Source organism: Aptenodytes forsteri, unplaced genomic scaffold (assembly GCF_000699145.1).
Source record: "Aptenodytes forsteri isolate BGI_AS27 unplaced genomic scaffold, ASM69914v1 Scaffold300, whole genome shotgun sequence".
Lineage (NCBI taxonomy): Eukaryota > Metazoa > Chordata > Aves > Sphenisciformes > Spheniscidae > Aptenodytes > Aptenodytes forsteri.
In genome coordinates, this window is record NW_008794176.1 from 62327 (window position 1) to 77299 (window position 14973).

A 14973-nucleotide genomic window follows, 5' to 3' on the forward strand; every position below is an offset into this window, starting at 1 on the left:
GGGGAGGGGGGCGGGGAAAAAAAAAATTTTGGTTGGGGGGGGGGGGGGGAGGGACAAGGGAATGAAGACCATAACGATATGTTAGCAATGACTGCTCAGATAATGATGTTCTTTTCATAGTCTCCCTTCCATGAGTAGTTTATATCCCACTTGTTCTAGATGAGGATATTTTGGAAGGCACTGGAGGATGGCATGAGCTGGTTGTTGTCAAATCACTCTCATTTCTGTGTTTCTGTCAGTGTTACACGGAACTACTTGGACTGGCTGACATCCATCCCGTGGGGTAAGTGTAGCGAGGAGAACCTGGAGCTGACCAGAGCCCAAGAAGTTCTGGAGGAGGATCATTATGGAATGGATGATGTCAAGAAGCGAATTCTGGTAAGGCAGGAATAGGCAGTGTGTCCTATTTCACACTCTGCTTAGCACCAGGCATTTTGGTTGTGTTTCAGATTGCAGCTCTCCGTTGAATTTGTGTTAATTCATGGATCAAACAGAAAGCTGAATCAAAGAACAGAATGTTCCCATGATCAGTTAATGTGTTTAATTACTCGTGGCAATGAATGTCATATTCTGATTTTGAACAGCAATATACTGTTTTGCTACTTAAAGCTGAGCAAGTGAGTAAGTGTCCAAGGGAAGCAGTCTCTGGATTTTAATCAATTCGTTCAGAGACTATTAAAATGGTTCCGCTTGACTGGCAAAGTTACTGCCTTTCCAAAACACACTGAACCTCTACTCATACCTCTAAAATTAAGAGGGGGGGAAGTTAGTTAAGGTGCGTGTTTGCCTCACAACCTTTACCTATCCCCAGATTTGTGTTGGATGCTGAAGGGTTTATAGTCTGTGCAATACAGCCCTCATATAAGCAGACAGGGTAGTTTTCAGTGTTGCCTTGTTCCACAGCTTCTGTCACTTTTGCCTGAGGATGTCCCGCCTGTGCTTGCTGTGGTTAGGGAAGCTGTTTTAAGTAAGAGTAGATACTTGCAACAGGTTGCAACAACTTCAACAACTTGCTGTGGGAACTGCCTTCCTTTCCAGGGGACAGGAATAGGCTCCTCCTTGTAGCCAGCCAATGCATTCAAGCAGTGAAAGACAATCCCAGTGCTGGCAGAATTTGTATCATACTGGGCAAGTGCATGAAAGTCCCCAGTGGGGGGGGAAACAGGTGCAGATAGTGACTTTGCATTAACAAATCATGGTGAGAGTTTAGCAGATTTGGTGAAGCTGTTGCGTGTAGCTAGCCTTCAACTTGGCCATTTCCTTCCAAAGAGTGTAGTAAGGCAGTTTCTCTTACTGTCCCCACATGCTGTATATAGCAGAGCTTTGTGTTACCTTGGGGACAGTGCTGATGGTACTTAGGCCACCTCAGTAATTGTTGTGCACAGAAACCATATAGGCATCTCCTAAGCTAACAGTAGAATGTCGTTATATATAATGAATAGTAAATTCTTAGACATCCTGGGATTTTGCTTTTATTAAATTGCTTTGTTCCAGTCTCTTCTAGAAAAAGATAAAGGTTGTGAAGTATCTCCTTGCTGACAGCCAAAGGGGGCTTCTTTCCCTAGTAGTGCCCAAGACTTGTGACTAAATCTCGCTATCTGATTTATTATTTTGAATGATTTGTGGTAAGCCTGTTGTTGCACACTTGCAAGCTGATAACCCCTTTTGAGTATCAGTCTCTTATGTTGCATGTCAGCGCTATTCATGCTGACTAGGTCCAGCCTTTATTAGAGTTGCATCATATAGGTCTGTGGCCTCCACACAGAGGAGACTCCCCAGTGGTAGCAATGCAAGCGAGGTTGATGATTTTAAGGTACTGAGAAATATCTACGCAGGTTTGAGCCTTAATTAGATTGATGCTATTATCCTTGTGTAGTATTGCTGTGGAGTTCAGTGCTGTAGGTGGAAGAGTTCAAGGCTCATCTTTGCTAAATAACTGGCTTGTTACAGGGGAACCACATCTCTCTGCCCACTTGCACAGTGATTTCTCCACTTAAGCGTATGAGCCGTTGAGACTTCAGTTCTGAACCGTGATCTTTTGATTTCTCAACTGCTGAGTGTTATTTGAAGGTTGTCTAGCATAGGAGTGTGAAAAGATGCAGGTTTAACTTAGCAAAGAAGAAGTGGTACAGTAGGAGATGTTCACACATAGCTTGAGAGACTCAGGTGAGAACTAAGGAAGTTGGGAGAAGAACTAGAAGTCTCTCTTCCCACTCCAAGACAGTGGAGGGAGAGACTGCTTCTCCTGGTGAGATGAGTACAGAGCACAAAACCCAGGGACAACTAAGTGTGTAAATAACCAGAGGGAAAAGAGGTGCACCAGTATCCTTACTTAGATTCTCCCCAACTCCTTTGAGGACCAGTTTTGTGTATGATGCTTGTTTTGTAATCATTGCTTGACCTGATAACAAACACGTTTTGGTGTTGCTGCAGTTGCCCTCTATTCACTACTGGTGCTTCATCTGTTCTGCAGGAATTTATAGCAGTCAGCCAGCTGCGAGGATCCACCCAGGGGAAGATCCTATGTTTTTATGGCCCCCCTGGGGTTGGCAAAACCAGTATTGCCCGCTCCATTGCCAGAGCCCTAAACAGAGAGTACTTCCGCTTCAGTGTTGGAGGGATGACTGATGTAGCAGAAATAAAAGGACACAGGTCAGTGTAACTCGAGCAGCAATTTCTACTAATGTTGTCAAAATAGGAGCCTAACTACAGTTGGATAATGTGTGTAATTTTCTTCTCTGTTCTGACCACCCTTGCTGACAGGAGTTGGGATATAGGAAGAGGTGAAAAGGATAGCAAAGGGCGGAGTTTGGAACATAATCATATTCATGTCTCTTAAGTGCAGTCACTCCCTGCTTCTTGTGTATGCTTATGGGAGGTCTTTGAAAAGCTGTGTGAGCTACCCAAAAGCATTGGACTGGTGCCAAATGCTAATTCATGTCCATCTATAAATGACAGCACTAGAGAATGGTGACAGTTTGAACAGGGTCATTCACATGTTCAGGTGTGATTGAGACTTGGTTTCTGAATAATCAGGAGGGAGGTGCTGCATGAGGAAAACTTGGGAACAAGAGTATTCGTGGGGAGAACAAGAAGACATGAATACAAAAATCACTAAAACCCTGCCACGGGTTTATTTTCCTTCCACATACACCTGAAAACAAAACTAGCAGTGTTTTCAAACTCGTAAGAGTAGCTGTTCTGCAGTGTGAATTGAACCTGTGAGGTTCTGCCCTATATGATACAGAAGCAGAGAGAAATATTTCATATACTTTTCAGGATGTTCTCTGCTCTGTGCCTCTTGGCATTCACTGTTGTTACCCTCTTGCTCTGTTTCTGCATGTTCCTGGATGCCAGTTCCCTCTAGCAAAAAGATTGTGTTTTGCTGTTAGCAGTTTGTTCCTTCAGTGTATCTCTTGATTTACACGGATCTTCCTTTTTTGTCCCTACCAAGTGAGGGAGTGAAACGTTCCCTTTTCTAACATTTCTTTACCCAAAAACCAAGAAGTCACTATTCAAATATTTCTGTTCTCAGCCTTACCTCTTTGCTTCCCTCTACTTTAAAAGTGGTTAAAACTAAAGATAAAAACTGCAGTCCAGGAGTATTCTGCCAAAATTCATGTCTGATCTCTACTGGAAACAGACTAGATGGGTCTTGGTGCTTAGTATGGTGGTGGAGAATGATTTTGATAGATGTAGAAGAAATACAAACTTGTTTCCCAGCAGGATATATCTGTTCTATCAGCTGCATGCTATGCTGTACTTTACAATGGTTCCCTAAATACAGTCTCTGGTAAAACAGGAGGACGTATGTTGGAGCAATGCCAGGAAAAATCATCCAGTGTCTGAAGAAGACCAAGACAGAGAATCCACTTATACTTATCGATGAGGTGATGTATCTGGTCTGTCTTCTAGTTTTTGCTCTTAAAAACGTGTGTCAATTCTTGACCCCAATAGGAAAGGTGAAGCAGTAACACTCCTAAAAATCCCAGGTTTTTTTATTTAAATGAGGCTGGGCTCTCAAGTTCTTTGGGTGACAGTGATACCTTAGACCCTTTGTTTTCTCTTCCTCTAACAGATTTCAACTTTAATATTGCAGTTCTCATTAGTGCCCTAATCATTGCCCATCATGGCACTTCATCAGATGTGCCCTTCTCATTAAATTGCAGCTGTTTGGATCGTGAGGATCCTAATGGAGCTGGCTGGATATTCAGAGGCTTCAGTAGCTCTCGTGTTCCCTACCTAGGGATGTATGTACATCATTGTGCACAAAACCACTATGACCCGTGTGATTATTAGAAAGAGTCACTCTCTCAGCAGGTCTAAAGCAAGACTATAAGGAATAAGATGCTTACAGTCAATTTGTGGTCTGATTTGAGAATAAATGAGACAGGGCTACCAGCCTACTGCTTTGTGGAAAAGCAAATAAGGACATGATATAATAGCAGGTGTTCAGAATAGACTAAAGGTCTCTCTAACCTCCTTGTGTACCATGCCTGGGAAAGACCAACAGTAGATGTCTTGGGAATGGTATAGGAGACCAAGAAACTGGGTAATGAGTTGCAGTGTCATGTAACCAATGAGTATCTTGATTTGAAAGGTAATGAAACCTGTAGGTCATGGCACTTAAGTGGTGTTGGTGAGGAGCCTTTGTTGGCCATAGTAGGAAATTGCATTACGTCCATCTAGTTAACGGTACTCTTAGGGAGAAAAAGCAGTGGACAGTGGCCCTGTTGTGACCTTTTCTGAGGACATGAACAATGCTGAAAGAGACAGCAACCTTGGACATGGTCCTAGGCAGCCGGCTCTAGGTGGCCCTGCTTGAGCGGTGGGGTTGGACAAGATGACCTCAAGAAGCCCCTACCAGCCTCAATCAGTAGTCTGTGATTCTGTGAAAGCAGCAAAGGTCACTAGCTGACCTGTGATGAGTGGCTGTGTATAGGTACTTTGCCTTGAGCGGTGGGGTTGGACACAAGATGACCAAGAAGCCCCTACCAGCCTCAATCAGTAGTCTGTGATTCTGTGAAAGCAGCAAAGGTCACTAGCTGACCTGTGATGAGTGGCTGTGTATAGGTACTTCGCACCTTGGGCAGAGTAAGTAGAGTGTTTTAGCTTACATATTAGGGAAATGGTATAAGCTAGAACCCTGTAGTCCTCCTACTGTGGAATAAGTATTCTGGTCTGTGACTATAGCTTAGCTTAGCTTAACGAGTAGTAGCCCACTAATCCATGATAACTCACTTGCTTTTGATTGTATGCACACTCCCTGAGACTTCATGGTGCTTCTCTACAACACTGTTAAAGTCCTGTGTCTTGTCAGGTGCGTCATGTGCTCACGCAGTAGGATAGTGGGGACTTGGGAGAATGCACAGAAAACTGATAGACTGGTAGTGGCTGGTTATGAACAAACACATCAAGATTTTCAGATGGAGCCTTTAAATAATCTTTGCATGAGAATTTATTGTGGTGAGAAACTTCTTGGAGCATTTAAAGTTTTTCTCCCGTAGGTGGACAAAATAGGAAGAGGATATCAAGGGGATCCATCCTCAGCCCTTCTAGAGCTGTTGGACCCAGAACAAAACTCTAACTTCTTGGATCATTACCTTGATGTTCCTGTGGATTTATCAAAGGTATTTCTGTCTTCTGCAGAGGTTGTAGAGCTGGAATGTATGAATGTGTATCAATGCAGAGATTTCCTGTCCATGAAAAGATGCTGACATTTTAGTCAGTTGGAAAGTCAGACAGATGGGATTGAGAGATGAGTGGTATAGGGCTGTCTCTGCAGGAGTTGGCTTTAACTGAAGTGTCTGTACATACTTAAGAGAACACTATCACCAGCAATGTCATAGCCCTAACTCCCTGTAGAGCTAGGGACACAAAGATGCGTGGTCTCAGCTAGAAAAGGCAGGAGTTTTTCTTCTACATAATGATTGGCAGAGTTGCTATGAAGTGAGGTGGCCTCATGCTGCTGTCAAGCTTTTGAAATTGGTTGTCTTCACACACTGTTGCACTTACTGTGCAGCTTACATTAATTGCAGAATTGATGGATTAGAAATATATATATGTAATTTGGTCACTTCTGTGCTAACTTTGTAGAAGGTAGAAATAACTTAGAAGTGAGATCTAGATCTCCCCAGGCAAATAGTTTCCTGGTCTATATCAGACCATTCCAATTTCCCAGTTTGTGCTGTGTGTATTCCTAAACACTTATTTTGGGGGTAGGGAACATCTTACTACATAGTTCTAAAATCCAAAACTTTTTCTGTAATAAAAACTAGATTCCACAGAGAAGGTGATCTTTCTCCAGCCCTTCAGACAGAGAAGCACAGAACTGAGGAACTATTGCTTGGAGTAAATTAGTGGGTTAATGAAAATGCTTAATAGAATCTTGTAATATTTCTAGGTACTTTTTATTTGTACTGCCAATGTAACAGAAACCATTCCAGAGCCACTGCGGGATAGAATGGAAGTGATCAATGTATCGGGATACGTAGCAGAAGAAAAACTTGCAATTGCAGAGGTAAGAGAAACCACTGCTGGGCTGTGAATTACATCTGATAAAATGTTTTTGGCAGATTCAGGCTTGTATATTTACATCCAACTGTGTCCAAAAAAATTAGGCACGTGGCATTTTGGACAGAGTTCCTCTGATTGGAACATCCAGTTAAAGTAACGTAACTCCAGTGTCGCATAGGCTGTGGACTCCAGAAAATGGCACTGACCTAATAGCAGAATGAAGCTGAGTGAATTGGAACCACCAGGCTTTTGTCACAAATACTAACAGAAGGATGTGGGGGATGATTTCTTTCAGAGGTACTTGGTCCCTCAAGCACGAGTTCTGTGTGGCTTGGATGAAAACAAAGCCAAAATCACATCGGATGTCCTGACTGTTCTCATCAAGCAGTACTGCAGAGAGAGTGGGGTGAGGAATCTGCAGAAACAAGTAGAAAAGGTGAGGGAAAGTTGTGTGTAACCATGACCACTGCGCTTCAGCCTTCTCGGTTTTTTCTACAGAAACAAATTACTGTCTCACTCAGGTATTGAGGAAATCTGCCTATAAAATTGTGAGTGGAGAAGCAGAGATGGTCCAAGTAACACCTGAAAACCTGCAGGACTTTGTAGGAAAGCCAATCTTCACTGTGGATCGCATGTATGAAACCACTCCTCCAGGAGTGGTGATGGGTCTGGCCTGGACAGCTATGGGTGAGACAAAATGACTTTTGGGTTAACGTCTACATTTCCATATAATTTTCAAAAATCGAATGTGATAGTCAAACTGAATTTTCCCTACTGAGTCCAGTGAAGTTCTTCTACTGGCACCAGTAAAATTAACTTCTGTGGCCTTTTAGATCCTGACTACTTCTTCCCTGAAGAAGGGACACTTTCTTATTCCCTTACCCAGGCTCATTTTAGCTTCAGGCCAGCGTGTTTTCTCTTTATGCTCCATATCCCATATGAACCACATACATTAGGAACAGCAATGACTAAAAGCATAAGCCTTTTCTGAGAGGACAAGACTGTGTCTGCTTCCTTAAAAGTAGGAGGTGCCATTCTGACTTACGGCACAGCTGAGGCATGCTGTATCTCTTCAATGATGTTGCAACACTGACTTGGCTTTTGATGTCAAGGGCAGATACTGGTATTCTAGCACTCTGTTGGGGTGGGTGCAGTTTGCTAGTTACTGTTCACTGGATTACTCCCCTAATAAATTAGGGGCTTATGTGCACCACAGTATGGAAATACAGCACACAGTGAAGGATATGACCGCTGCATACTCTAATTGACCTTGGGTAGAATTGAAGTAGTTAAGAGGGAAATGATCAGTACAGTGGAGAAGGTAAATAGATGTCTGACACTGGAAAGCTGAACTGGCTAGAAGTGTGTTATGCTATGAGGTCATCTTACTTTTTGGCTACAAAGAGCCTGAAACCATTACAAGAACTGATTATTTCCACTACATAGGGGTTGCATCCATATTGGTGGAGTGTGAAGTCCAAAGAAGCAATGAATGGAGACTGTCAGTGCAGTGCTAGGCTTCCTGAAGGGACTCGGAGAGCAGGTTTCAACTGCTCTTTACCCAAGAACTAGTGTCTCATTAGAGAGTCCCAGTTCCAAATTCCTGACGTTGCTTCTGCATCACCAAAACCTTCTGGTTTGATTTGCCTTCAACTTTTTTCAGGATGTTGTTTTTCTTTTCTTTCTTAGGAGGTTCCACTCTGTTTGTTGAAACATCCCTGAGGCGACCCAAAGACAAGGAGAACAAGGATGGGTCCCTTGAAGTAACAGGGCAACTGGGAGATGTCATGAAAGAGAGTGCCAAAATAGCTTACACATTTGCAAGAGCCTTTCTGATGCAGAAGGACTCCAACAATGACTTTCTCATGTCTTCCCATATCCACTTGCATGTGCCAGAGGTAAACTGATGCAGAATTCACAGAGCATGCATAGCAGCTAGGCTGGTTTGCTCCCCTAGACTTGAAGCTGGAAAGCACTTCACTTGTCCATATGTTGTGCAGAATGCCCTCTTTTAGCAGTAAAACCTAGAAAAGAAGACATTTTCCTCAGGATCCTGTGAAAGCATTCTTATAAGCTATGTTTCCATTCCTTTCTGCAGCAAGCATGTGGCGAGAATACAGGGGCTTGGATAACGCTGTAAGGAATCCTAGACTTTTGTTGTAGCTGTTGGCCCTGTTGTGCAGGTGGGGAAACCATGGCATAAAGATAAGTGATTTGGATAAAAGCTTGTATGCAGCTACAAGGAAATCAAAGTTTAGGTCTCTGTGTTACCAGGCCTTCATAAAGGCTTCAGGTCACTTACAAGTAATTGAAAATACTACTCTTGGTCTCTGTGCCATGGTTCCTAGTCCATATAATGGCAGTGATTGCATTTTTCCAGTGTTTGGGCTGAAAATAAATGCACACAATGCTCAGAGGGGCTTATACACTGTGTAACAGGCTTTGGGCAGGTGCTCTACTTGGTGCTTTACTGAAGACAAAGTTTGTACTATCACTGTGCCCAGGCTTTGCTTCTGAACTATTGCATGCTTTAACCTAGTCCACAGTCTCCTTGTTGCAGCTTGTTCTGTGTCTGTCCAGGTACTTGGTTGTTATTTGTGTGTTTGCTTCCTGGTGGATCAGAAAATGGCAGACATCATCTCTGCCTCTACTCCCTCTCAAACATTCATTTCTTCTGCTCTTAACTCAAAGATCTGTTTGATCTCAGATAAATCCAGACTGTCACTAGTTTAGGCCTGGATTTTGTTGTGCTTTCTAAACTAAATGATCTTTTCTGCCTTGAATGATTTTCAGTATTGTCCTCCACTGTTTTGTGACTCTTGATGCTCTCTTCCTTTGTGATGCTGACCTCTGTTACTTGTTTCCATGGTTGGCTTAGGTCAACAAAAAGCTTCAAAGCATTCATACTCTGTTTTTTGCTCATGTTGCTTATTCAAAGTCCTGAGTTGGATGAGTATTGTGGTGGCATCAGGCCAGAAACCAAACTGTAGACTCATGGATTATTCCTCATGAATAAGATGAGGACTGACTTAGTTGTTAATAGATCGGCCAATTCAAATAGCAGGATTCTAAAAAAAAAAAAAAAAAGGCAGTGACACTTTCACAAAAACCTTTGTGAAGACCCCCTGAAATTGGGGCCATGTTAAAACAGCAGTGACAAAGGTATTGTCTGGCTTTGCTACTCTTTGAATGAGCTAAAGGCAGGGGGTTTGTGCTTTTTTTTTTTTCCCCCAAACAGGGAGCAACACCAAAGGACGGACCAAGTGCAGGGTGTACTATAGTAACAGCTTTGCTATCGCTGGCCATGAATTGCCCAGTGAGGCAGAACGTGGCCATGACTGGAGAGGTGTCATTAACTGGAAAAATTCTTCCTGTTGGTGGAATCAAGGAAAAGACTATCGCGGTAAGAGCTCTTACCTTGTCTCTGTGCGTCATCTGTGGGAGAGAGCCCTGGATTTGGCTCAGCGGTGACTGGGACAATCAGAGTGATTGGTCCTGTAGTGGGGGAGGCAGTGATTCAATATACACTGTGGAGAAGCCTGGTGGGGAACATGGGGATCTTGGCTGCATCTCTGGCTGTGAGGAAGAAGATGGGACCCCAGGCTTTGTGCCAGGGCATCTGTGTTGATCTAGTTACTAGACTGCTAGAATTAAGGGTGGAAGAGATCATCTGGCTGTTAAAGCTGTCTTTGCTATTACAGACTGGTATGGTCCAATAATCTGTGCTGGGTTGAAGTGCCTGTTTAAGGAGGGCATCCAGTGTAGATCTGGCGGTATCCATAAGGTATCATCCTTAACATTAAGGCTCTGTTCCCTAGTTCCAGCTTGAATTTGTCCGACTTAAAATTTCATACAGATATCCCTATGTTTCCTGTTTTAGATGGAAGGAACTTACTTGTAGTGTCTTGCATTTTCCCCTGTGAAGTTTCTTTGTACATCATAATCAAGTTACTTAACTTTTTTTTTTTTTTTTTTTTTTAGTAAGCTATATAGACTAGGTTCTCTGAAGCACTCTTGCAAGCACTGAATTTCTAGTGGTGCTTGCTTTTTTGGTTTCAACCCTTTGCAGTTTTCAGAATTCTTTTCCAAGCATTGAATCTCTCTCCGTACTTTTCATCTGCACAGCTCCTGTCTACATCAGCCTTGTATCACACACATTTTTCTGTGTTCAAGAACAGTATTAGCTCTTTCGGTAGCCTGTTGAGCTGGGGCTTCACATCAGTGTTCTGTCCCCAAATCTGTTTGGGCTGCAGCCTTGTGCAATGTGATTCCTTCTCCTCATGTGGCTTTAAAATGGGTAATTTTGCATTTTGTTTTGTGGTAGTCATTACAGAAGGACTAGCATGTGATAGGGATGTCTGTGGCACTGATGACTGGCTGCACTTGCAGGAGTGTGAGTGGCCACACAGGGATAAGTGCAGGATCACCCATAAAGTGAGTGGGTACAAACCTGCCGCTTGATGAGTGGGCTCCACTTTCTGTACTCCTTCTGATGCAGATGTCCGTATCGAAAGGTTCTGTAGAATGGTGCTATGGGTCTTGCGTATTGATGTGATGGGTTGGTCTGATAAGCTGTGTCTAATTCTTCCTTTGATTCTAGGGTTTATCCTCACCCAAGTTGGAACAGACTTTTAAAACTCTGTAAAATAGTATGAATTGGTCTAAACAATTCCCCAATGTGCTGACATAGTCCTACTAAAATACCTCCCACTTCCGCTCTTCCTGCAGCTGAGAAGATGGGACTGGAGAGTGTGTGTTTTGGGGGCTTGGGGACGTCTAGAACAGGATCCACCCTTAGTGACATCTCATAAGTAACACCCTTGCTGCTCTCCAAAGAACAGAGTAAAGCCAGATCATGCTCCTAAGTAACTGTTCTTTTTGCTTTCTAAAATGGGAGAGTGTGTTTCTAGTAGATTGATGGATTTCTAGGACTCAACAGACTGCATAACTTTCTCTTCCCTGTAGGCAAAGAGGGCAGGTGTTACCTGTATTATTCTGCCATCAGAGAATAAAAAGGATTATTACGACCTTGCTGGATTCATTACAGAAGGACTAGAAGTGCATTTTGTTGAGCACTACAAAGAGGTATTTGATATAGCATTTTCAAAGCTGGATTCTGCTGGAGGATGATGTTCAACAACCTGATGGCTGGAAGGTGGTCTGTCCCTTAATGCTCAGCCCCCACCCAGAAATGGGGTGACCTGGGGGCAATCCTGAAGTGGGACATGGAGCTATTGCTGCTGCGCAGCTGCTGAAATGAATTATGGCTTTGGTAGAATAAAGTATTTCTCACCCTTTAATATTGAATAATGATCCACGTTACGTATTTCCAATAAAAGTGAAATTTTACCTAAGGAACGTGCATGTTATCAGCCACCAGCAGTGGTGCTGTTCTAATCTCTTCTAATTAAAGATTTTTCAGTTATTTCACTGTAATTCTAAGTACCTGCTTATGGAAATATTAAGTCTACAGAGCTGGGGTTATGATTCACACCTAGAGCATTCCTGATGTACTGGTAGTGGAGTAGCTCTGAGAAACATCTTCCTGTCTCAGCCTATGAGCCTGTGCTAGTCTGGAGGGGGAACTGAAATTCCTCTAGGACAGTTCAGCAGAGCTAGCGCAATTCAACTGCAGAGGGGCACGGTTCTCCTCCAGATTAAGTCACAGGTCAATACCATCAGAAACAAGTCCAGGCTTAAAGAGAGCGCAAACCTGGACAAAAGAGCAGTGTGCTCTATCAGCAGTTAGCACCGCACTCTACCATGGACTGTCTTTGCCACGGCCGCTCTATTATGTTCACCGAGTGAAAAAAGGAACTAAATGTCTTGGCATGACTGTTGTACGTCAATAAACAGAGGCTTGGGCCAGAGAACTTGAGTACTTCATCTTATGGTGAATGCTAGAAAAACTGAATTTAAGTAGGGGAAGCGTAGTTACATGAAGTCTAGCTGAAATGTATTTCTTTGTGCAGGAAGAACAGCACTTGTCCTGTCTCACAGCAAGGTAGCCCTTAGTGGGGAATAAAGAATCATCCTGCTGAAATTCAGGAAGCTCTTACTGACCGTAATTCTCATGATTTGGTAACACACTGCAGAAAGTAGGGCATGAATGGAGGGTACACAGGGAAATGCATGAGCAAGAAAAGCTGCACAAGGCTGAAGTGCCACAGGGAAGGAGTGCAAAGTTGTTACTATTTTCAACAGTGATTTTTGTCCACTGACTTCCCTCCTACCATCATCTAGGTCTGGAGACAGACTGGGAGGTGGAAGATATCGCAGCCTGCACAGGCTTAGCTATTGCAGAGGCTTCCACATCCTGAGAAAGGCGAGCTCCACAAGGTCTGGAGGAGGAGGAGTCCCCCTCTAGAATACATCACAGGCCAGTACCAGCAACTCCAGCTGCAGGTACAATAAAATAGCGATGCGAGTTCTGGATTACTGCAGTTCAGGGCCTTGTCATTACAGTCCCTCAGCATCCCCAGGAGCACCCCATTCCTACCGACTGAAGCAGATGTACCACCAACAGTCACTGCACTGTTTTTGTGAGAAAGGACTTTATTGAGTTACAGACTGTACAACTCAATCCTTCTTTGCAGCAGCTTTCCTCATGGCTGCCAGGACATTACTGAGTTCTTCCCGCTTTCGCTTGGCCCGAATATGAGTGCCAACCTGCAGGGGAGAGAGCAGTGCAGTCAGCATTCATCCCGGCAGAGAACAGAGAAAACTTCTTGGCTGCTTCAGGCATGCACTGAAACTATTTTACTCAAAAAGCAGGCAGGATGGTAAAGTCCTGGTAAACATGGACTCGAACGCCGTCCACCTTGACTGGCCAGCCAGGAACTACTTGCCATTGCATCCCAGTAGTACTTCCACTCAAGAATTATCTGAGGCAAGGTAGAAGCTGCTTTCAGCTCTCATAGCTGCCCTCAATGAACCCCACTTCAAGTCGCCTGCTTAATGGTACCCAGTCTCCATCAGTATTGCTCTCCTCTTCCCTGCATCAGATTTACAAATAACACAAAAATAACCAGGCAAGTCTGGATCAGTGTAGCTCAGGGCCTTTTTGGCAAAGTATCTTTACGTCCATCTCCCGCCCTCCCACCCAACCCAAAGAGCATTCCCCTCCACTCCCTCAGATTAGACCAAAAACTTCCTGAACAACTGAAAAAATAAGAATTAATTAAAAAGCAAAGTATCCCTAGGGAAGGGCAGAAGACAGAAAGTTAACTATAGCGGAGTTTTTGCCATCCTCAAGACATCGGATTGACCTACCCGTTTCTTTATGAACTTTAAAGCACGTTTATCTTTGGAGACTTTCAGGAGTTCCATAGCACGTCTCTCGTAGGGTGCAAAGCCACAGACTTCCCTGATCATGTCTCGCACAAACTTGGTGTGTTTGGTCAGGCGCTGTAGGAAGGGGGGAGCGAAATATATGGATCACAACAAAGGTAAGTGCTGATTTACCCAGACTGGACTGCAAAGGGTTGTGGCAAACTCTGGGCCAAGGCCCCAGAACCAGCTTATGCTATTAGCATGTCTCCAGGAAGCGCAACCCCCCGGTGGGTGCTAAGCAGCACGGTGGTCTTGATGAGACATGCTCGTCTCTTTTCATTTTAGCCACACTACTGGGTATTTTGCACATTCACATGCACCAACTTTAAAAGAAAAAGCAGGACCATTGGATATCCAGGGTGTGCGTTACGACATCTCAAACACAACAATTAAACACAGCATTTGATCAAAGTGGGGTAAAAGATGCAAACTGAATTCATCTCTCATGTCAACACACACATTCACTGAATCTGGATAACTCCCAACATTTACCATTACTGGGCAGTTTCATGGGGCACACCTGTTGGTGCTACCACAAGAAGCAGACTAGGAGGGGCTTCAGAAGTCACCCAACCAATTTTCTGTTTCGCTGCTAATTCGATTTAAGCTGCAGTTGAAATGCATCTATCTTACTCTTCCATTACAAACTGCTTCACTGCCAATTCTCCTAGAACCAGCTCTTTCACTCCACAGCCACCTTCGCAGATTTAATACTCTCCACGACTCGAGCCCCCGCTCCGTGTGTAACGTCGCCAGCTCTCCCAACCCTTAAAACGCTGTGCTCCCCTGCAGGCTTTCTGCTGGTCAGTCACTGCAGTTCGGCGCCAGACACCGCTCCCCACCCCGAGACCGCGAACGGAGAAGACCCACGCAGCCTGCGCTTCTGCCACCCACCGAGACACCTCTAACCCCTACGCCAACTGCTGCTGTAGACAACCGCCCGCCTTGCATTTAGCCGGTCTGCGCCTCCGGCCGAGTCTTCGGGCTGGACGGTAAGGCAGCAGCAGACCGCAGGCGCCCACCGCCCTCCCGGCTCCGCGCTGCCCAGGCTCCCACAGCCGCCCCAGCGCAAGGCGCGCGCGGGCTCAGACCCTTCCCGCCCCTCCTCGGCAGCCGGGGAAAGAA

At 44.3% G+C, this 14973-nt stretch overlaps 2 protein-coding genes across 2 annotated transcripts in view; one reads left to right on the top strand and one right to left on the bottom strand.

Moving 5' to 3' along the window:
* LONP1 (lon peptidase 1, mitochondrial) overlaps nucleotides 1–11951 on the top strand; it is a 20260-nt gene extending 8309 nt beyond the window's left edge. The window contains exons 8-17 of the mRNA XM_009284247.1: nucleotides 240–378; nucleotides 2474–2652; nucleotides 3803–3890; nucleotides 5508–5630; nucleotides 6404–6520; nucleotides 6812–6952; nucleotides 7038–7203; nucleotides 8206–8414; nucleotides 9755–9919; nucleotides 11482–11951. Of these exons, the coding sequence (XP_009282522.1) occupies nucleotides 240–378; nucleotides 2474–2652; nucleotides 3803–3890; nucleotides 5508–5630; nucleotides 6404–6520; nucleotides 6812–6952; nucleotides 7038–7203; nucleotides 8206–8414; nucleotides 9755–9919; nucleotides 11482–11646 (1492 nt within the window). The 3' untranslated portion in view covers nucleotides 11647–11951. The remainder of the gene's footprint in view (nucleotides 1–239; nucleotides 379–2473; nucleotides 2653–3802; nucleotides 3891–5507; nucleotides 5631–6403; nucleotides 6521–6811; nucleotides 6953–7037; nucleotides 7204–8205; nucleotides 8415–9754; nucleotides 9920–11481) is intronic.
* Nucleotides 11952–13052: 1101 nt separating this feature from the next.
* RPL36 (ribosomal protein L36) overlaps nucleotides 13053–14973 on the bottom strand; it is a 19945-nt gene continuing 18024 nt past the window's right edge. The window contains exons 2-3 of the mRNA XM_009284267.2: nucleotides 13789–13923; nucleotides 13053–13185 (exon numbers count right to left, since the gene is read on the bottom strand). Coding sequence (XP_009282542.1) covers nucleotides 13096–13185; nucleotides 13789–13923 — 225 coding nt within the window. The 3' untranslated portion in view covers nucleotides 13053–13095. The remainder of the gene's footprint in view (nucleotides 13186–13788; nucleotides 13924–14973) is intronic.